Source organism: Brassica rapa, chromosome A08, assembly GCF_000309985.2.
Source record: "Brassica rapa cultivar Chiifu-401-42 chromosome A08, CAAS_Brap_v3.01, whole genome shotgun sequence".
Lineage (NCBI taxonomy): Eukaryota > Viridiplantae > Streptophyta > Magnoliopsida > Brassicales > Brassicaceae > Brassica > Brassica rapa.
Window position 1 is genome coordinate 3,897,888 of NC_024802.2, and position 22,168 is coordinate 3,920,055.

The 22,168-nt window shown below is 31.9% G+C and overlaps 2 protein-coding genes across 2 annotated transcripts; both read left to right on the forward strand.

Moving 5' to 3' along the window:
• Nucleotides 1-4,999: 4,999 nt before the first annotated feature.
• LOC103833079 (probable protein phosphatase 2C 12) lies at nt 5,000-8,114 on the forward strand. The gene is made up of 10 exons (XM_009109179.3): nt 5,000-5,237; nt 5,610-5,908; nt 6,030-6,201; nt 6,294-6,447; nt 6,546-6,609; nt 6,708-6,815; nt 6,897-7,022; nt 7,092-7,327; nt 7,423-7,625; nt 7,706-8,114. Exons 2-10 carry the CDS (start codon nt 5,711-5,713, stop codon nt 7,729-7,731), a joined length of 1,287 nt encoding a protein of 428 aa, XP_009107427.2. The 5' UTR covers nt 5,000-5,237; nt 5,610-5,710; the 3' UTR covers nt 7,732-8,114.
• A 263-nt stretch (nt 8,115-8,377) lies between these two features.
• On the forward strand, nt 8,378-20,251 carry LOC103833080 (F-box protein At1g47340). The gene has a single exon (XM_033276872.1). It carries the CDS (start codon nt 14,611-14,613, stop codon nt 16,018-16,020), a length of 1,410 nt encoding a protein of 469 aa, XP_033132763.1. The 5' UTR covers nt 8,378-14,610; the 3' UTR covers nt 16,021-20,251.
• The last annotated feature ends 1,917 nt before the right edge of the window (nt 20,252-22,168 follow it).

Genomic DNA, 22,168 nt, shown 5'->3' on the forward strand with positions numbered 1-22,168 from the left:
TTTCTTTTAAATTTTAATTTTACTAGTTTTGATATTTATTGGTTGGTTGGTTTTTTTTATTTTTTTCTTATTTTACCTACTATTAAATTTATGTAAATATTATTTTATTACAACTTATAGAATTTTCCATAATTATTATATTTATTTAATTAATTTTAATTTTTATTCTATTTAAATTTATATTAAATAAATTAATTGTCATAACTAACATTTATTAAAAATTAAAATATAATTTAGTATTTAATGCTTTTAAATTAGGAGATACTTTAAATCGAGAAAAATATTGTAATCTTTTTTTTTGAAGAAGAAGGGCTTTTAATTTAAAAACATAAAATATTATAAGAGAAAACGAAGGGTCTTCTAGAGACGAAAGGTCCTATAGTAACAAGTTTCATGAATGAATGAATCTCAACCCCTGAACAACATAAATTGAGTCTAGAATAAACAACAATACAATGAAAGTCAATAGCTAGTGATAAGAACCACGACCGCGGCGGCCAAGCTTCCCACTCCCTCATATCGTCTTCCATTCCATTTCTTGGTATTTGATAGGGAGTTTTGTCTCCCTCCCACCTTTTATCAAGTTGATCGAGGAAGATGCCTCTGTCACAACTTCTTCCACATCTCCTAACCCTTTGACCTGAGAAGGACTCTCAAATCCAAAAGTGATAGGTTTTGTGGTTAATGGATCAACGACTAAAGTCTCCCGTACCTCAGTGTTGATAACAGTTGATGGACAGGAGTCCATAATAGGTGCTGCAACGGGAGTATATTGAGAATATATTAATGTGGAAAAATTGGGACAAAGTTTGGCGAAGCAGTAGTATTCTCTGGCTGAAAGGTAGGTTGCAGAGCTGGAGTGGTTTCAAGTTCAGATAGGAGACCTTCTATCTCTTTAATATTTTTCTGAGGCTCAAGGACACCACCATCTAATGCTGGGGGGGGGGGGGGGGGGGGGTTGTTTAATCGGCGTGTAGATCCTCTTAATGGATAGTGGGTGGAGAAGAGCCAACATTATCCTTTAGCTGCGGAATGGTATCAATATCCACTAAAGGGACAACATAGCTAGTGTCTATAGAAGGTGATGTAAAGGCAGAAACCTGAACAGTTGATGAAGGTACAAGACACCTCTTCTCTTTATGTCCTAGATTTCCACACCTCTCACACCTCGATGGAATCCATGTGTACTCAATATTTACAAGGAAAATGTTACCTCCTTGTTTATCATCCAGAGAAATAATCTTCGAAAAGTTTCTATCCAACTCAATCTCGACTAAAACCTTTGCTTTGCCCAAACTGGTAGGATCAAGTCGAGGTTTATGCGTAAGAATGGGTTCTCCAAGTCCTGATGCAACATGCCTTATTCCTAATTTTGAGAAGCAACAATCTAGGATGTTCTTCAAAGTGGCCCAGATTGGAAGGGTGGAGATTTCAGAGACTTTGAAGGAAGCTTCTGGAGTCCATGGCAATACAAAAAGTAAGCAGTCATTAATATGACATACTCCTCGCTGTGAGTGAGTAGGCTGGTGCGGGATATGGAACATGAAAGATGAATCACCAAGCTTCTTACAATTGATCATACAAATTCTTCGGCAAATTTTATTTACCGCAGCATGTACTAAACCACCTGGCGGTAGAGAACATTTATGGAACTTTCCAGTGATGTACTTGTCCTTATTCTCGGTACATAGCCTAAAAGGAATAGATATCTCAGGTGTGCAATCAAGACGGTAAGTTTGTGTATCTGCTCGGTACAGATTGCGCGATTGAGCGCAAGATCTCGCAGTCCATGTAAAATGGAGGCTCCCATCAGCTTTTATTTCCGGTGGGGGAAGCTTTTCAATAGGAGGCTGGATAGTACAGGATGGATACTTAACCTTTGGTTGCTTATTTAAGATCTTGTCTTTTAAAGTCGGCCAGAGAGCAGCTAATTGATTCCCGACAATCGTTGGATCATAGTCTCGAGTACTAGGTTTGGGAGGTGTGACCCGAGGTTTGAAGAAAAGCAGTTTTGCCCATAATCCCAAAGATGGGACAAATTTTTCTGGAGCTTGAGCAAGATCATCAGATGGATGTGTTGGTAATTTACCCTCAGGGATTGGAAGTTTCTGTAACTGACTTGGTCCAGAAACCAGCGATTGGTTGTTAACCTCAATAGAAGCAGGAACCACCCTACTGCCATCGTGGGTGGTTGAGCAAAAGGTCTGAGGTGGAGCTATCTGTACTGTAACAGATTCCAAAGTCGGAGAAAGGACCACAGTTTCTGAAGTCTGAAGAGGACCAACGAGTTCAAGGAAAGCGGTTTCACTCATCAACATCAACAGAGCAGAGGAAGTATGAGGAGAAGGATACAACGAGGATAGAGTCTGATCAGTTCTAATCTTCAACTTGCGCCAACAGAGGCGATGAAGACGAAGGAATGAACAGATAGAGATCACTTCTTGATTTCCAAAATGGTGATAAATTAGGTGGATGAGGTCGTTCATCATCGGGCAAGTTGGGTGAGGTCCATCCAATTTGTCTGATGGGGGGGTTAGACGAAGCCGGTTTGGTTGTTTCGTCGCTCGAGAATCATCTGCTCGAGAGATTGAATAATCTTTTTCTAGGAACTTGTCGTATAATATTTTTATTTGAAGTTTTAGTTTCCCACATTTTATTTCTTTTTTAGAGAAGAAAATTTTCTCAGAAACTTTCCGACATTGTTTTCTTCTTAACCGATTTTGACCCCAACATTCTGTAAATTTCAGATAATTTATAATTTTTCCAAGCCTAGTACATATTGTCAGGTTGAATGATGATAATAGTGAAAAAAATAATATATAAACAAACGTTAAGTATGTATTTGGATGTCTAAATGTGAACATATTTGTTTGGTTCTCTAGACCTTATTCTGCTCATAGAATATTGTTTGTTTGGTGAAGATGAAATTCGGAGAGTTGGGTTCGAAATTTCATTTGGTATTAGATAGATAAGCCGGAAACCTCTCAATTTAATGTGGGATATAAATGTTAAATGTGGTATATGTGTATGATTTACCTGAAGGCCTCTCTCTTTCCACCCTAAACTTGAAGTTTTTCTTTTCATTTGATATTATCATACAAAAAAAAGGTTGAATTCTTGATGGATAAAGGCTATTCCCGACAAAACTCTAAGATCATTCCATAAATTTAGAGTAAAAAATATTGTATGTTACTTGCCGTTATTAAAAACTACGACATCAATTAACAAACATATTACGTGCAACTGCAAGACTTTAGAGATATATGTGTCTTATGCTATTACGCCAAGTAAATGAAAGTTTACATTAATGATAGTGTGTCTTCTCAAATGACTGAAACACACTAAAGTTTTGTTTGCAATGAATAAACAACGTTCTATATCAAAATTTATATAGAACTGCTATTGCTATCCGTTTTATCCTCATTCGAGATCGGTACGATGAATGTCAAATTTATAGAGAAACTCTTCGCTAACTTCAATACCACATAATTAATTAGTTTACATTACACAACTATCATTCTTTTCCTCTCTTCTTCATTATCATGTTCAGCAAGTCATAAATCAGAAACCTCTATGGCCCAGGCTATTCATACAAACGTTAACCATAAAATTCACCAAACTCATCATTCCGAGCCCAAAATACAACAAAACACAAACAACTCACCCATTATGGGTTCAATGTTATTAAAAGAAACAAACAAAAGACCATTTAAACTTCATAACAACATTTATATGTTATACACTGCAATATTTACTATCAAAATGTTATACAACATCTATTCATACAAACGTTAACCATGAAACTCACCAAACTCATCGTTCCGAGCCCAAAATACAACAAAATCATACAAAATATAAGTGTTTATATCCCATATAAAGCATATTACGCGCGTAGCGCGGACCGACTCTAGTATCATTATAAAACTCATGAAAAAATGGAAGTACCAATTAAGTAAAATACACATCAAACGTATTAAAATATCTTCACATCCAAAATAAAATCACACCATAGAATTAGCTCATTTCATCTATTGTGTTGGGAGCAATGATCATGCTTACAAAGATAAATACGTGTTTCCATTTTAAAAAGGCATAATATAAATATCAAAATAATACAATGTCACAAAAAAAATTCAGTAGATAAAACTTAAAACACATCAAATATAAATAAATGTTAATTTTAAAACTAAATAAATATAAGTTTTTTCGCGAAACGCGGACATACCACTAGTGTATCTCTAAAACAATAGTTTCAAACTTAATTTTGAGACTTATATCTCCACGTTTTAAAAATTAAAAAAAAAAACTTATAAACCGTAATTATAATTAGTTTGCAGTTTTTATATTAAACTATAACCCACTTTAAATCGATGTTTAACTAAATTAAAACTAGAATTAAATCTATCATAAAGCTTCTGAATGAAAATGATCCAAGTTAGGCTCATAATTGGATCTATGTCAGCTTTAATTTAGTTAAGTGTCGATTTAAAATGATTTATAGTTTACTTTTAAAACAGTAAATCAATTAATCATGGTTAATGGTTTTTCAGATTTCAAACTTCAATGACATGGGGAATTAAGTCTGAAACTTTTTTTTTTGAGATATGTAGAACGAGATCATAGTTGAAAAGACATATAATGTTATATAATATTTTTCATTGGAAAATAGCTTGTCGATCCAATTTCTTTACATGTACACTTTTCCTAATATAACTGAAAACAGGTAACACCAAATTTTGTGATTGAAAACTAGAAAATAAAATAGAGCAGAATTGAAGATCCAGGCGTGATTGATGTTTTCTAAGTAGTACATATGTATAAAATGTCTTTATGTAATTTGTTGAATTTTTGCGCGAGATTTGGGGGTTAAGCCAGGTCGACCACGTGGGAATCGAAAACGACAGCGTTTTCTTTTAATTTGCGCCGAATAAAAACATAACGGTGCAGCTCATGGCAGAGAGAACGGCGAAGGTTTTCAATTAATTTAAAAATATAAAATATTACAATAAAAAGAAATTAAATAGACAGAAAAGAAAGAGACACCTTCGTTTGCGCGTTTTCTGCAAATCTCTCTCTCTCTCTCTCTCTCTCTCTCTCTCTTACGGCTGTGTCCATGGCATTTCTGCAGAGCGCCGTGATCCGTGATTCTCGATCGGAGGAAGAACTAAAAGCTTCATCGCCGTCTCTCTCCGCGTAATATCCGTCGCCGATTATCGCATCTCCGTTCGATCCAAATCGTAACTTCTCCCCCCCCCTCTCATTGTGTAGTTTCTCCTCACGAATGTGTTCGTATCGATTTCGCGATTTCGTTAGGCTATTGAGAATCTGTTCGTTCGATGCCTCAGATCATTACGTTCATATTCGTTTTCTTCACTGGATTGATTCGTTCAAAGCTAATTTAAAGAACGCATTTCAAATTTGATTTTCTTAGGTTTTTAATTAATTTTAAGATCTAATCTAGCAATGGTGGATCGAAATGTTGAGCATGTGCTAGACATGTATATATTTTTGTTTTTAATAATAATCATGTATATTAAGATCGTTCATAAATCTATAATTAGAGATTAAAGAGGCTGTGATTAATTTTTTTATTTTTAATTTTGTATCAGGTCTTTTGTACGGTGGTAGAGAACTAGAGACAAGCTAGAGGAAGGTTTTAGTGTGTGTGTGTGTTTTTTTTTAAATTTATTTAAGCTTTGGGAGACAGACAATGTCAACTAAAGGAGAGCATCATACAGTTCCACTTTCGGTTTTGCTAAAGCGTGAATCTGCAAATGAGAAGATAGACAACCCTGAACTTGTACACGGCCAGTTTAACCAGAGCAAGAAAGGAGAGGATTTCACTTTCGTTAAAACTGAATGCCAACGGGTTACTGGAGATGGCGTTACCACCTTCTCCGTCTTCGGGGTATTTGTTCGCTCTTTCTTGCATTTTGGACCATGAGAATATATTTTAATGATTGGATTGACGTGAACATCTTATTCTGTAAATCCTTTGGTATTGGGGTCTCACTAGTTAAATATTGCAGCTTTTTGATGGACACAATGGTTCTGCAGCAGCTATCTACACTAAGGAGAACCTGCTGAACAATGTACTAGCTGCAATACCCTCTGACCTCAACAGAGATGAGTGGGTTGCGGCACTTCCTAGAGCTTTGGTTGCTGGATTTGTTAAAACTGATAAAGATTTCCAGGAAAGAGGTATTTAACTCTTTCATCATTGAGTAAATTTATGATTTTAGTGAAGGAAATGTTTTGAGTTTTTGTTGTTGTTTCCTGTCTTTTTTTTTCAGCTAGAACGTCTGGAACGACTGTAACGTTTGTCATAGTAGAAGGATGGGTGGTGAGTGTTGCGTCTGTAGGTGACTCTCGTTGCATACTTGAGCCTGCGGAGGGTGGTGTCTATTACTTATCTGCTGATCATCGGCTTGAAATAAACCAAGAAGAGTAAGTCAGCTTTGTTCCTTCTGCTGACCTTCAGCTAATAATAATAATGAACTTATTGTATGTAATAGAATTCATAATATCTTTGTTTTTATTAACAGGCGAGATCGCGTCACTGCAAGTGGTGGTGAAGTTGGTCGTCTAAATACTGGTGGTGGAACTGAGGTACTTCTTTTAAACAATACATTGTCAACTAATGCTCGTTTTGTAGAATGTAAAACATATGAAACTTCTTTGTGCTGTGAAAATCTGTATTGTTTTAGATTGGCCCTCTGAGATGTTGGCCTGGTGGTCTCTGTCTCTCGAGATCCATTGGAGATCTGGATGTTGGCGAATACATTGTTCCAGTTCCTTATGTGAAGCAAGTCAAGGTTCAAAATTCTTTAACTCTCTCCTGTTGTGGTTATAGGGCTAGTTGAAAAAAATGTATCTAATTTTTGGCTATTGTGTAGTTATCTTCAGCTGGTGGTCGACTTATCATCTCAAGTGATGGTGTGTGGGATGCAATTAGTGCAGAAGAGGCTCTTGATTGTTGCCGGGGTTTGCCACCTGAAGCTTCCGCGGAACATATTGTTAAAGTATGATATTTGAATTGCTTATATTCTTTTCCATGCAGTACCTTGATGTGTTTTCATTGCTTCACACAGGCAGCTGTGGGGAAAAAGGGTATTCGTGATGATACAACATGTATCGTGGTTGATATATTACCATCAGAAAAACCAGCTGCTTCCGTGCCGCCTCCAAAAAAGCAAGGAAAGGGAATGCTAAAGTCCATGTTCAAAAGAAAATCTTCAGACTCCTCTTCTAATATTGAGAAAGAGTATGCAGAACCTGATGTAGTTGAAGAGCTCTTTGAAGAGGGGTCTGCTATGCTTTCAGAGAGGTTTGATTCTCTGAGAACAATAGTTAATACAGAATACTATATTTTCATTCATTTTGATATGTGAAACTTAACTTCGTTCTTGTTGTTTATTGCAGATTAGACACGAAGTATCCACTTTGCAATATGTTTAAGTTGTTCATGTGTGCTGTGTGTCAAGTAGAAGTGAAACCTGGAGAGGGTGTCTCGATCCATGCTGGATCGGCTAATTTCCCAAAGCTTCGTCCATGGGATGGTCCATTCCTATGCGCAAGTTGCCAAGAGAAGAAAGACGCAATGGAAGGGAAACGATCATTGGGAGGTATCTACTTACATTTCCTCCTGACTCCACTAAGAATGTGTGTGTTGCCGAAGCTAATAGTCAATGTTGTTATCTTGCAGATAGACATAGTAGTGAGAGCGACTAGCCAACAGATTCCACAACTTGCAATTTATTTGGTCAATCTACTAACAAAAACAGTATTGTGAGGTAATATGGAGCGGTCTTATGGATCTTATGGTTGTTAATTTTCACCCAGAGATATGAGTTCGTTGATCAACCCACCACCATTCTCCAGCAAACTCCAAAGCAGTTTATTTTTAATTTTGATATGGCTCTCTCACTTCACACCCTCTTGAAAGTTCTTTTCTTTTCTTCTTTCATTTGTGATGCTTTGGTGTTTCATGAGTAGAACTAACTGCCGAGAGATGGTAGGTACAGAAAGATATGCGAGTCTGTGAAATTATTTCATGTATAAAACCAATGAACACAATTCTGGATAGAAGCATCATTTTCATATAATTTAAATTATATCTTTCGTGTTCGTTGGTTTATTACATAAGCCATTCTCTTCTATCGTCTGACACTTGATAATCTGACACTTTCAAGCTATGTATTCAAACAAGTGAACTTCTTGTTTTAAGAACCCATAAAGTTTACATGTCAAACTCTAAGAGATAATAGAGCTCAGTAATAAATCAATTACTGTCTATTTAATACACCAAATTCACAATAAAATTGCGTGAATCTGTTGCGGCTTTAACCTTAGGATTAATAAAGTTGTATGGTTTTAAGTTTTTACACTTGTTGATATAGTGGTACACCATTGGTTAGTACAATAAAGTTTTCAAAAATAAATGTTGTTCTTACTCTTAAGTTTGCAAAATCTATCTATATATCTATATATATTATATAAAACAACATAATATGAATAACTCAGTGAACAATATATACAATATTTGGAAAGTATTTTTTTGAATTTTGTTTGTGTGTCATCACCAAATTCATTTAATTATAAAAATATGACATAATTCAGTAAAAATGATGACATGTTTTAATTTTGACATGTCAAATTGCATTTATGAAGTTTTAATTTTTTTTGGTAAGATGCTTCAAATATACCAATATATTATATGTATCATCATTTAAAGAAAATTTTAAACTAATAACCAAACTAGAAATATATAATTTTTAAATTAACTTAGAATTGAAAATAAAAATATGTATATATTTATATTTGTATAAATTAAAATGATTATATATTTGTTCACTAAGTGTTCGAATTATGTTTTAATTCATTAATTGGCAAAAGACTAATAAAAAAAGTGAGATCAAGATAATCCACATTAGTATTAAATGATCCATGGTTTTCAACCAGCAGCCTAATACCAGTAAACAGTATCAACATAATCATTATCTAAATCGTACAAAGAATTTTCTCATCAATGCGACATCAGAAACATGGAACTCACATGCAATTGGGCTTTGGTGGATCCAGATGATGTGGAAATTATAGAAAGTATAATACTGAATCGGACCCAAATGATCGATCAAGATGGATGGCATTTCACCAAAAATGGAAAATACACGATTAAATTTGATTATCAAGTCGAGCGGGTGTGCCCTGCTACAAGAAGGACGCTTCCTGTGTATGGACCAACTATCACCTCCTCTAAAGGCATATTCTTACAAAATATGTTGTCCACCCAAGATTAAGCATTTTTATGGAAAATAGTAGGATGTCGAGCGGGTGTGCACGATGTAGAGCAGATGAGGAATCAATAAATCATGTTTGTTTTTAATGTCTCACGACTGTCCAAGTGTGGGCTCTCTCAAAAATCTCATCGAATGCAGTTAATTTTTCTACTTAATCGATTTTTTCAAATATGGATCATTTGTTTTAGAGGATTTCACCCCAAGTGATAATCATTAGTTTGCATGAATTTTATGGTATATTTTGAAAGGACGAAACAACATGATTTTTTCAGCAACATAGATACCAATCCTAGAGATACTCTCCAATTGGCAGAAACTTAATCAACACTTTGGGTCGAGGCACAAACATCACTAACACAACGAGTCACCGAAACTAGAGAGGTGAGCCGGAAACATTACCTCACATATTGGGACGATGGTGTTTACGGATAAGTCATGAAAGAATAGCCCAACTACTCGGGAAAAGGTTGGTATAGCTAGCACATTAGAAAAAAATTGATGGGATGATGGAGGCGACGAACATGAGAACCAGCATTTCATCCCTTCATTCGGAATTAGAAATCTTCATTAGGGCAATGCAAAACATGAGGAATCTAAGACAGTTTCACGTAACGTTTGCAATCCTTAATTGTTGAAGACGGTTTCAGAACCAGGAATTTTTTTATAAAACGATTTTTATTTCATCTTCCTATAGTTTTTAAAACTCTAACAAAGTTATCTAACATAAATCATTTCCTAAAATTATACTAAAAACAGAAACATTTTCTTTAGAATCATGATGAACTTTAGATAACTAACTTAATATTGTTAAAATTACTATCAACCAAAAAATCTTTTGTAAATCTAACCTAAACAAACGATAATAACAAGAGATAAAGATTTATTAAACATTTACCTTATCTCATGATATGTTACATAAATAATTTAAACTTTGTTATGTTTAATATTTATAATTCTGAACTTATTTTCTAACAATGTGATCAAGATTTAATTATTTTCATTTTATCAAGATTTAGATCAAGATTTTATCATTTTATTGACAAAAAAAGTAACTGATTTGCGAACTACCCAATGTAAATATATAAATTTACGTTTTTGAAAATATAGTAAATTCATATGTATCCAACTAAACATTTTCAAAATAAATTTTTATACTACCCTTTTGCAAAGTAGAAATTTTAATATTGTTTAATAAATATGATATCCAACTACATACATAATGATAATTTTACATAATCAACTATGGTTCAAAATCCATTTAAATAATATATTTATTTAGAGTTCTACTTATATATATTGATAAAAGGTTGTTATTTAAATTTGGACATATGAACTTTTCCGTTAATGTTAAGACTAGATTGGATATTAAATATATAAATCTGAAAATTATGTTACACTAATTCATTTTGCTTACCAATTGTTTGGAAATCAATAAACATGACTGATATTCTTACCAAATGACATTTAGTTTCTACATACAAAAATATCTATCTCTAAATATGACATACACAATACAATATAGTATACCTGAAATCATTTCATTATGTATTTTTACATTTCTCACTCCTACGTAGACTAATTCAAACCTTTTATTTATCAAGATTTTAATGTATGCAATGGTAATTAATAACCGGTGCTATAGGGAATTGTTTTAACTAAGCCATTGTCCATTTTTTGTACATATAAATAAATTTATTGGTAGAAAATAAGGTTAGATGCCGTTTTAAAATATTCAATATTTCGAGAATGAAATGTTTACATTACGTTTTTGACACATATTTACTAGAAAAAATTCATCCTAATATTCTTATAAGAAAACAAAATAATTATAAAACAAAAAAAAATAAGATTAACTGACAAAACAAGTCAGTAACTGAAGTACAAACCACACATTCTAGTTTAAAATCAAATTTAAATTTAAAATAACTGTAAAAATGTTATAACACCATTTTATAAAAAAATAATCATGCGTCTTAACACGGGTTAGAATCTAGTAAAGGTTACAAAGACGGTATTTAGCAAGGCCTAAATATGACTTGTCGTTAATACTAAAAAGTAAAAAGTCATGTGGAGTTTTTGCTACAAAAACAGTATAATTGCAGTTGAGAAAAAAAATGCAAAATTTCTTCTTTTTTATTTCACCCAAAAAGTATCCCCTATATATTAATTCTGGAGCATTACAACATGTTTTCGTAGTCACGTGTCATCACGAGATTGATTCTTAAAATTGTTAGAAAAATAAGTTGGTCCATATAAACAAATATTATGTTTTCTTATTAAACTAACTATCAAATTAATTAGTAGAGTACAAAAGAATATTTTTTCTTTCCTTAAATAAAAGCTACGGAATTACCTAATATGGTTAACATATATATGACAATTAATGATTATGAATAATACATATTTGATTAAAAAAATTCTAACCTCTTTCTTTTTTGTTAAATTTTATACTATTAAGAGAAATTAAACAATCACATTAAGCATATAATAAAAAAATTAGATTTTTTCTTATATGATATATTTTTAATTTTTAAAAATGACTATAAATTATTAAAAATGGTAAAAATCCCACATTGAAAATTTTGTGATAAGTGATTTGACTTTTTTTTGTTTAAGCAAGATACAAATGATCATATATCATAGGGGTAGGCATTCGGATACACGTTCGGGTTTTGTATCGGATATTTCAGTATAAAGGTAGAATCAGTTCGGGTATTTCTACACTTCGAGTCGGGTTCGGGTATTTTATGTTCGGGTTCGGAATATTTTAGGTCGGGTTCGGGTATTTAAAATTTGAAGAAAAAATAAATAAATTATTCATTTTTAAGTTTTTTGAATTTAAAATATATTTTAAATTAACTGGTTTTCTAATTTTTAAAATATTAAACTATTAATAGGTTTTAAGATAGAACTTAAAAATAGAAAGACACTAATTTAGTTGTTGTTTTGAAATTTTAGATGTAACTTTTGTTAATGTAAGAAAACAGAACTTGATATGTATTTTAAGTGAGTAGCAAACGATTTTGTCCATAATTGTATGTATATTATATAATTTTGGGCAATAATCATCATTAATATAAATATTTTGAATAAAATGAGAGAAATAAACTAGAAATATAGGGTTAGGTATACTTATGTTTGGTTATCTTCGGATTCGGATATTACCCGTTCGTGAAATAAGTAATTTGTTTTGTTATTCTAATTAGATGATTTTTAGACCGAGCTGGTGAATATATACTAGACAGACATTTATATTTCGAGTCTGCACTTGTATTTTATAACAGCTTGATATATTAGATTCGAATTATAATCTATTAATATAGTTTCCTATGATTTTTTTCAAAATTTTAATTCTTACATATGTATATGGAGTGAAACTAATTTTTACAGATGTCCATTTTTTTTAATTGACACTTATGTAATTCACCGAATTCATAAAAGAAGTTAAACTTATAAAGTTAACTCATATCAATGAAATAAAGACGAGAACGAAAACACAATTTTATAGAGGTAGAAAATGAAATCACTTATGGAGAGTCAATAGTAAACAAATCGAGAGCAGAAAACCTAACCCCCTTTCGTCATTATACAATTGATGTTGCCTATTTGGTTTTGGTGATTTGTGTCAGGCACAAAACTTAATTTTATTTTGTGCATATGAAGTTTTAAAAATAATTAAAATGAGATGTAATACGTTAACTCTTCAACAAGGATGATATATTTAAGAGACTAACATTTGTATTCGTCATTTTATAATTGATAAAAACTGTAGTGTTGCAAAATGTTAAAACCATTTAATAAACAAACATTATCATAAGAATTCACTCCGCGCATGCGAGTGTAAGATTTGCTAAGAAAAGGAAATTCAGCAATGCTGCCCAAATTTTTTTTATATCTATCTTATTAAAACAGTAAAACTCAAGTACAAATTAAATTTGTTTGGAAACATGTATAGCAATTTTTTTAAAACTTCCTTTGGAAACATAGATTGTATTTTAAAAAAAAATTGTTTGGAAGCATGGATTGCAGTTTTAAAAAGGAGGTTTGTTTGGAAACATAGATTATAGTTTAAAAAAATAGGTTTGTTTGGAAACATGGATAACAGTATAATTAAGAGAAAAAAAAAGTAATAGGCTTATATTTTTAGAAAATTTGGAAGTGCATTATATTATGAAAAACTATCTATCTGGTACCTAATCGGGTTCAATTCGGGTTTCTGTGGTCAAAGATTTCAGCATCATTCTAATATTTTTAAATTTTAGTTCAGGTTCATTTCGGATTTTTACGGGTTTGGTTTGAGTTCGGATAACTCATTTAAATTACTTTTAAATTTTTAAAATTCATTATATATTTATATACTTTAAATTTCTCAAAAACTATAAACAAAATAATATATTAAATATAAATTTGAATAACATATGTAAGGATACCTAAACTTAACATATACACTATTTTAGTTCAAATATTTGGATAGAGAATCAATAATTATTTTAAGTATTTTTGGTGTTTTAAGTATACTTTTACTATTTTATATATTTACTATAGATTATTTGTATATATTTTCAAGTATTTAAACCAGCTTAAAAGTATCATATATATTCTAGATGTTTTTATATATATTAAATCTAAAAATAATTAATATATATAAGTATATAAATCCATTTCAGATATATTCGGGTACCCAAAATACTCGGTTCGGATCGGATTCGGTTTCGGTCCTCCAAAAAATAAAATTTTGAATAATTCGGATATTTAATCAATTTCGGTTTGGGTTTGGTACTACTTTTTTGGATCGAGATCGGTTTGGTTCTTTTGATTCGGGTATTTTTATCTAACACTTATATTATTAACATGAAAAACAAATAGAAATATATTTTTGAAAAATATATCACGGGTGTGCGTGTCAAAGTCTAATTTTCTCTTATAACACCATTTTATAAAAAAATAATCATGCGTTTTAACACGGATTAGAATCTAGTAAAGATTACAAAGTCGGCATTTAGCAAGGCGTAAATATGACTTGTCGCTAATACTAAAAAGTAAAAAGTCATGTGTAGTTTTTGCTACAGAAACAGTATAATTGCAGTTGAGAAAAAAAAATGCAAAATTTCTTCTTTTTTATTTCATCCAAAAAATATTAAAGTTTATTTGGTAAGAAAAGGAAATTCAGCAACGCCGCCCTAACTTTTTTGTATATTTTCTCTGCCGCTTTCCATATGGTAGCTAGGTCTTTTGACATAGCTAGGTTTGCCTAGGTCTTAATATAAACTTCAACACCTCCCTCTCTCTCACACAGACAAGCATAACGATCATGGCTACGGATCCTATCCCTGTGGAACTCAGCCACGAGATATTGTCAAGATTGCCAGCAAAGTCAATCGCTAGGTTTCATTGCGTGTCCAAGCAATGGGCATCAATACTTGATCGGCCATACTTCAAAGATTTGTTCCTGACCAAGTCTTCGACCCAGCCACGTCTCATATTCGCTATCGAAAAAAAATGTGTGTGGAGCTTCTTTTCGTTGCCTCAGCATATGAGTCCACATGAGAAGCCATCATCTTCTCTTGTATTAACCCCTGAATTTCATATGAAGTTCCCTCCAGACGATACGTGGTGGATCTTTCCTCGTTATGACCGAAAGTTCGCATGCGGGTATGCCTCTGGTTTGATCTATTTCTCTTGTATGTCGGTTAAGGCGGGTTACGATGGAGTGCCTGTAATTTGTAACCCTAAAACAGGACGATATGAGATCTTACCTTTTATCAGAAGGTACAGAAAGTCGTACAGTTTTTTTGGGTTTGATCCTGTTGAAAAGCAATACAAGGTATTGCACATGGCTTATCCATGTGGTCCTAATGATCACAGAATTATGACACTGGGAACTCAAGGAATGAGGTGGAGAAAGATCCATTGTTCATTAAGACTTGAGAATCTGAGTGAAGGGGTATGCATTAATGGGGTTTTGTATTACTTAGGTGACACGTCTCAGTGTATGGAAAAGATTAGGGGGAAGTCTAGTTTTGCAATAGCATGCTTTGATATTAGGTCTGAGAAGTTCAAGTTTCTTTATCCGGAAAGCTTTTGTGAATTGGTAAACTATAATGGTAAGTTAGGTGTGATTTACTATGATGATCTCACTGATGATGCCATTGAGTTGCGTGTGTGGGTTCTAGAGGATGTGGAGAAAGAAAAATGGTCGAAATATTCCTACACTCTGAGGGGTGATAAACTCTTCCCGCATTATGCTTCAGTGGTTGGAGTGATTTCTACTGGTGAAATTGTGTTGTCGATGGCTGATTATACGTCCAAACAGCCGTTTTATATTTACTACTTTAATCCTGAACGGAACACCATTCGACGTGTTGAAATCCAAGGCTTCGGAGAATACCACAAAGCTTCCAAAAAACCTAGTAGAGTCTACGTCTTTTTAGACGACTGTAGTAGATTCTACCCTTCTGCACACCATGCTGAGGATCTTAATGTTAAGGATCCAAAGCTACTAAACTCAAGCATATATGCTCCATATGTGTATAAAGGAGAAGATGAAGAAGTAGAAGAAGAAGAAGACGATGATGATGAAAATGGTTTTAGTCAATTTTATGGTAAAAAGAGGAAGAATAAACCAGATGAAAGCAGGAGTAGAAAACGAAGAAAGCAGAAGGGGAAGAAAAAGAAGAAGAAGGAAGTAGGAGGAGAAGACAGAGACAATCATTGGAGTTAGGTGAAAGCAATGGGCATGTCATTTTGTGCTTTTATCTATGCGTTTATGCTTTTGAGTTATGTACCCTCTTTATAACTATTTTAATAAACCAAGTTTTCTTTTAAGATTCCATCTCTTCTCAGTTTCTAAATGCAATAGCATCCTCTGGGCGGTAATGAATACAAAACCGTGCGTGGAGAGTTTATATGTGACAAATAATTATATTTTGATGCTGTCTTAAACAAAAGGAACGTGTATATATTGATAAGTAAATCGGTTACTCCTGCATCTTCACTATTATCCTGTTGGGGATGTTCAAGGGTCAGAGCAAAAACATTTAGCTTATGATTCTTCAGTTAGAATCTCTAATGCTAAAAAGAGGTGTTGAGTTTAGCTGAAGAAGCTCTTGAATAACATCCTCCAAGATGATAACTCAGACAACCTCTTCATTGCCAGTCACGATCCCTGTAGACAACTGCAATGTTGCTGTGACCCTTTTGGAACTTATTTAGGATAATCATATAATAATACACTGGAGACAAGAAGGTTATTAATATGAACGCTTGTATTATAGGATATCATATAACGACGCGGTCAAGAATGTGATTTCCCGCGGAATTCTCTCATAATGTTTTTTTCCTTTGAGGAACTTAATATTTTGTTAATTAAGCTGACAAAATATATAAAAGAAAAATTGATTACAAACTGATTAGTAATACACAATTGTTTTTTGGGATTATTGGGACTATGGAGTCATCTTCCTTAGTCACTCTTCTTATTGCCGAAAAATCTCAAAAAGAAAATGATCAATGCTACAAAGATTGCAATTGGTATGGCAGAGTATCCGGTCGTTGCAACAAAGTTAATATAGAGAGTAATCAGAATGACTATTGCAATGAGTGTCTGCTTCTTCCATTGAACTGTATCATTAACTGCAAATAGCAACCATGCCACAAAAAATCACTCTTTTCAATATACAAATTAAAACGAAAGGAAAACAATGGTATACGTTAAACCAATACGTACCCTCTTTTTTGGGTTGGTTTTGAGCCGTCAAATGTGAGAATGAGTCTATTGTCCTCTTTATACCTTCCTGTAGTTAAAGATTAGTGAAAGTGAAACGGATTACTGGCACCGAAACAGAATGATTATATCGATCTATATGTCTCTAATGAAAAAAGAAGTTTGTGTAAACCTGAAGTGGCACAACAGGAGCGTAGCCTAAGATATCCTTTGCTTTTGAGGAATCAAAAGTTCTGCTGCAAGACTTTAGATTTAGACTATACTAGGTCAAACAATGTATTAAGCAATGAATAATAAAACAGTAAATATAGCTAAGCAAGGTGAACAAGGTAGTTGTTCGGTAAATAATAGTGAGGTTGTTTGATGGAAAGATGGTTACTAGACTTAGGGTTTCATTCAGGTTATTAGAACTCTAGTCTATAGATGCTAAGTCTTGATTCTAGAACTCGATATCTAATGCAAAAGAAAACCAGCTCTCACTGTGAGTCTAATCTATTGACTAAGTTCAGTGTTTCAGCACTCGTATGCCAACACGGATCGAGCATCGATCGATGCTATGGTATGAGTGTCGATCGATGCTATGGTATGAGCATCATTCGATGCTACGGTATGAGCATCGATCGATGCTACGTTATGAGCGTCGATCGACGCTGCCTTAGGCAAGCGTTATCGATCTGATCGATTATGTTCAACTAGATTCCTAGACCAATGCTAGTATGCGCCTAGGTGTCTAATCCAACAGGATTTAGGTTCCGTTATTTGATTGCACTCTTGTGCCTCTCAATTGTCCTATGATTCTAGGTTCAAGCATTTAGTCACACTCTCGAGATTTTCCAACTACTCTAGATCCTAATATTACAATATATCCTGATGTAGAGATCTTTAGATATCCTAACAATCATATAATTCAGAAGTTCATTCAAAGCCCTAGAAATTCCTAAACCTAGCAGGTGGATTTACTCATGCATGATGTTTGTCACAAAAATCATAGATGTGTAGAAGAAATTGCAAGATATATTAAAACCAAAACCAATGGAATTCCAAAAGGACTCTGAAGGAGTTCATCCCTTCTCTCCTAACTAACAACAATGAATAAAAGAAAGCGTAGCCATCAACAATGGCTTAGAAAACACATAAATAGGTTTTTAGGTCATCTAAGGGTATTATTGTAATTTGTGGTTGCTTATGGGCTTCAGTCGGCCATAAAATATGCTCGGCCCATATTCTGGCATTACCGTCGATCGACACCAAGGGTGCACCGTCGATCGACAGTCCTTCATCTCCTTGACAGCTTTTTCTCGCGAGGCAGACTGGCCACTCTTCAGTAAAATGGGCATAACTTCTTCGATAAAATGCTGATTGACCTCAAACCGGTGGAACTGGAAAGCTAACTCAAAGCGCTAACATGTGTCAAACGATGGGATCAATATAACAGTGGGATAGTCTCCATCCATAGCTAAACAATCAAAATGCTCCAAAAGACACCAAAATCACCACTTTCCTCCAAATCGTCCATGAACCTGTAAACTCTCTAAATAGACACTATATCGTAGTAAATATATCTTAAAACACCTATAAACCATGGCTAGAAGTGGGTAAAATCCATGGTTTATCAACTCCTACAGACTTACCCTTTTGGTTGTCCTCAAGCAAAACATACATAAATGGCATGTATATGGTTTTAAATTAGAGTAGCTTCCTTTGGTCAACACATTAACATACTGAAAAACTTCAAATTTATTCAGCTTAATTGATTCTGTTTTCTCTCTGCAAAACGTCTTATGAAGTTTTTTTTTCTTTTCCAAGAGTCCGCTCAATTGATTGATGTTTGTTTTTTCCACCTTCTCTGCAAAACTTTTTTGGTAGCCAAGAGTCACATTTTTAAAACTTCAGGCTTCTGAACTCTCATTCTAGGAATCGATTTTTGTGGGGTTCTCTCATTCTATGATCTTTTGTTCGTCTGATATCGTCAATTTCAAAAGCAAGTTGTTCGTCTTCATATCCAACTTCTAACTTGTACTTCATGCAGGTTTGGAAAATCCGAAATTGACAGAAAGAGAATTAGCAAGGAGAGATGACATTGGAGATCATTGGTTTTATAACAAAAGTCCAATCTTATTATTGGGAATTGCATTCATTTAACATTCATATTATTATTTATTATAAATATATCCACAGATCTGATACAAATATTATAATACTTTATTTTAGTGACACAAAATATTTAGACATTTATTGTTAAAAAGGTAATATAGACTTTGGGTTGTGTATTACATTCACAACCTTTAGCGAGAACCCTTACAAGGAGCATTGCAGTCACAAAATCCCTTAGAATCCGAACAAACACCACTACCACTAGGTGGGTATTTCTTCTTACACTCATTTCGACATAGTATTGGAAAACATTGCTTTGAGTTATGTGCGATTTTATAAGGACATAGTTTTGTTTCTTTTTTCTGTGCATCTGTCATCATTCCTGTTAGATACAAAATCTCAAATTTTATAAGAGAGAAAAAATAATGATAATATTTATTTATGAATTATAAAAAAATATATATCAACAAAATTCTTACTTACTTTTGTTTTAAGCATTTTAAATAAAAATACACATATACTTTATTAGTAAATCAAAAACAAAAATTATTTGATGAAAAAAATTATTTTTGTATTTTACAGAAATGCGTGCATATTAATTTTAATTTCTTTTTGCAGTTTTAAGCACAAATATTGTATATATTGCAAAATCATAACATATTAACTATAATAAATTTAATATATATATATATATATATTATGTTATTCAAAATATAACACAAATTTACATAAGAACTATAGTTCATCCATATTATGAAAAATGTTGGTTAAAATATTTGTATGTGCATGAAAAAATGTAAAGAAATAGATGATAAAAACAAAAATATCTAGAATTGTTTTATCACAGTATTTCTCCATCATGTATAAAAAATATACATTTAAAAATAAAAATGGATCAAAATAGTAAATAAAATCTTAAAATATTTTAAGGTTGATCCTTTTTAGTTTAACACAAAAATGTTTGACTCAGTTTCAATATTTTCTAGCTTGCTAGGTATTTATGAATTTGCATTAAAATATAATTGATACTATATTTTATATAGTAAAAGAAATAATGCAGGAGGTCTACAATATATTGAAAATATAATTTAAATTATCTAATTATTATAATCAATTTATTATAAAATTATTGTATGCAATATAGTAAGATATAAAGACAAACCTAATGAAAGAATGATGAATACGGTTAAGAAGGTGAATAAGAGTTGAAGGGATTTCCTCATTGTGGATAATAGAAATGAATTGATGGTGAGTTAAAATTTAGGAAATAGATAAAGTGTTCTATTTTTTTTACAACAGAAGAAGAAGTATTCTTACATATATACATAATAAAAATATCTAATTTAAGCTACTCACATTATTATGTTCCGGTTTAAACGAATCAAATTTAGAAAAATTCCACATTCTTTGCTCATGTAATATGTGAATGCTTTAGACTTGTTCGTTTTCCTAAAAGCAAATAGAAGGATGCGTGTTTTACGCCTGAAATTAATTTTGATGTTCTAAAAAAGTTTTGTTAATTTGAGAATTATAAATTAATTTAAAGGAAATGTCAATAAGAAACTTGATCAAATATTACTGCTTGAATATACAGTTTATCATGTGAATGTTCCACACATAACATAATTTATAGATTATATACAAACTTATATTAATTATACAGTTTGTATGGCCATTGCATAGATATGTATAATATTTAGAGTTATATGTATGTATAATTTATAGATTTAATGTATATTTATAATAAAATAAGAAAATTACCTTGTGGTTTATGTTAATATATTTGTATATCGAAAAAGGGAGCGTGCGAACACGTGACTTGCTCATATGTTATTAATATGTTATTACTTATTTGCCCTTATTTGTGGTACTATTCCACGTGACTTGCGTAATTACTTGCGCCAAAATGTAAAAAAATCAAGGGAATGATCGGTGATAGTCATGAGTGCTCTATACAATTCCAATATTCTCTGCAGTGAAAACTAAAACAATCAAGCTCTAGTAAGAAAATCTAAAGTTATAGCCCAAAAACTTGAAAATGAAATATATTGATTTAGAAATTAATGTTTTTACAGTTTTATGTTTAGTGCTTTTAAACTTTAAATTAGTTCTACAGTAATAAAATCTAAAAATAAAACCACAGAATCTAAAGCAAAAAAATCAAAGCTATAACCTCTTCTAATCAATCTCTGAAAAAAAAATTTAATTGCTTACTGCTAGCGAAAAGAGAGAGTGAGATAAGAGTACGAGAGCAAAATTACTGATTCTCGCTTGGGGTTGGTAATACGGCATGCAATCAAGCTCTAGCTATCATTAGTATACATTCTTCCCTTTAACAATCCTGAACTTTTCCAAATCCAACCAACACACACATAGAACATAACATATTAAAAAAAAAAATCTAAAATAGCAATCAGTCTCTGGGTTATGATTACTCTAATTCAGATTAGAAAAAATTCACTATCTTCAAATGATTCTCGTGAATGATTTGTTTTGAAGTTTTTATGAATTTTTGTATTTTCTGTATTTTTATATTTATTTTATTAATAAAATAATTTAAAATATTCGTTGTGAATTTTTTTATTTTTTGTGAATTTTATTGACTTTTTATGATTTGTTTTGAATTTTTTAATGATTTTTTATATTTTGTGTATTTTTATATTTATTTTATCAATAAAATAATTTAATTTTTTTGGGTGAATATTTTATGAATTTCTAGTATTTTTATGATTTGTTTTGAATTTTTTTATGGATTTTTATATTTTACTTATTTTATACTTATTTTACTAATAAAATAATATAAATATTGTTATGATTATTTATTTTTGTAAAATTTTATGATTATTTTTATATTTATTTTATCAATAAAATAATTTAAAATACATTTTGTGAATTTTTGAATTTTGTGAATTTTATAGACTTTTTATGATTGGTTTTGTTTTTTTATGAATTTTATATTTTTGTATTTTTATATTTATTTTATTAATAGAAATAATTTTTAAAAATGTGGTGAATATTTTGATTTTTGTGAATTTTTTGTAATTATTTTTGA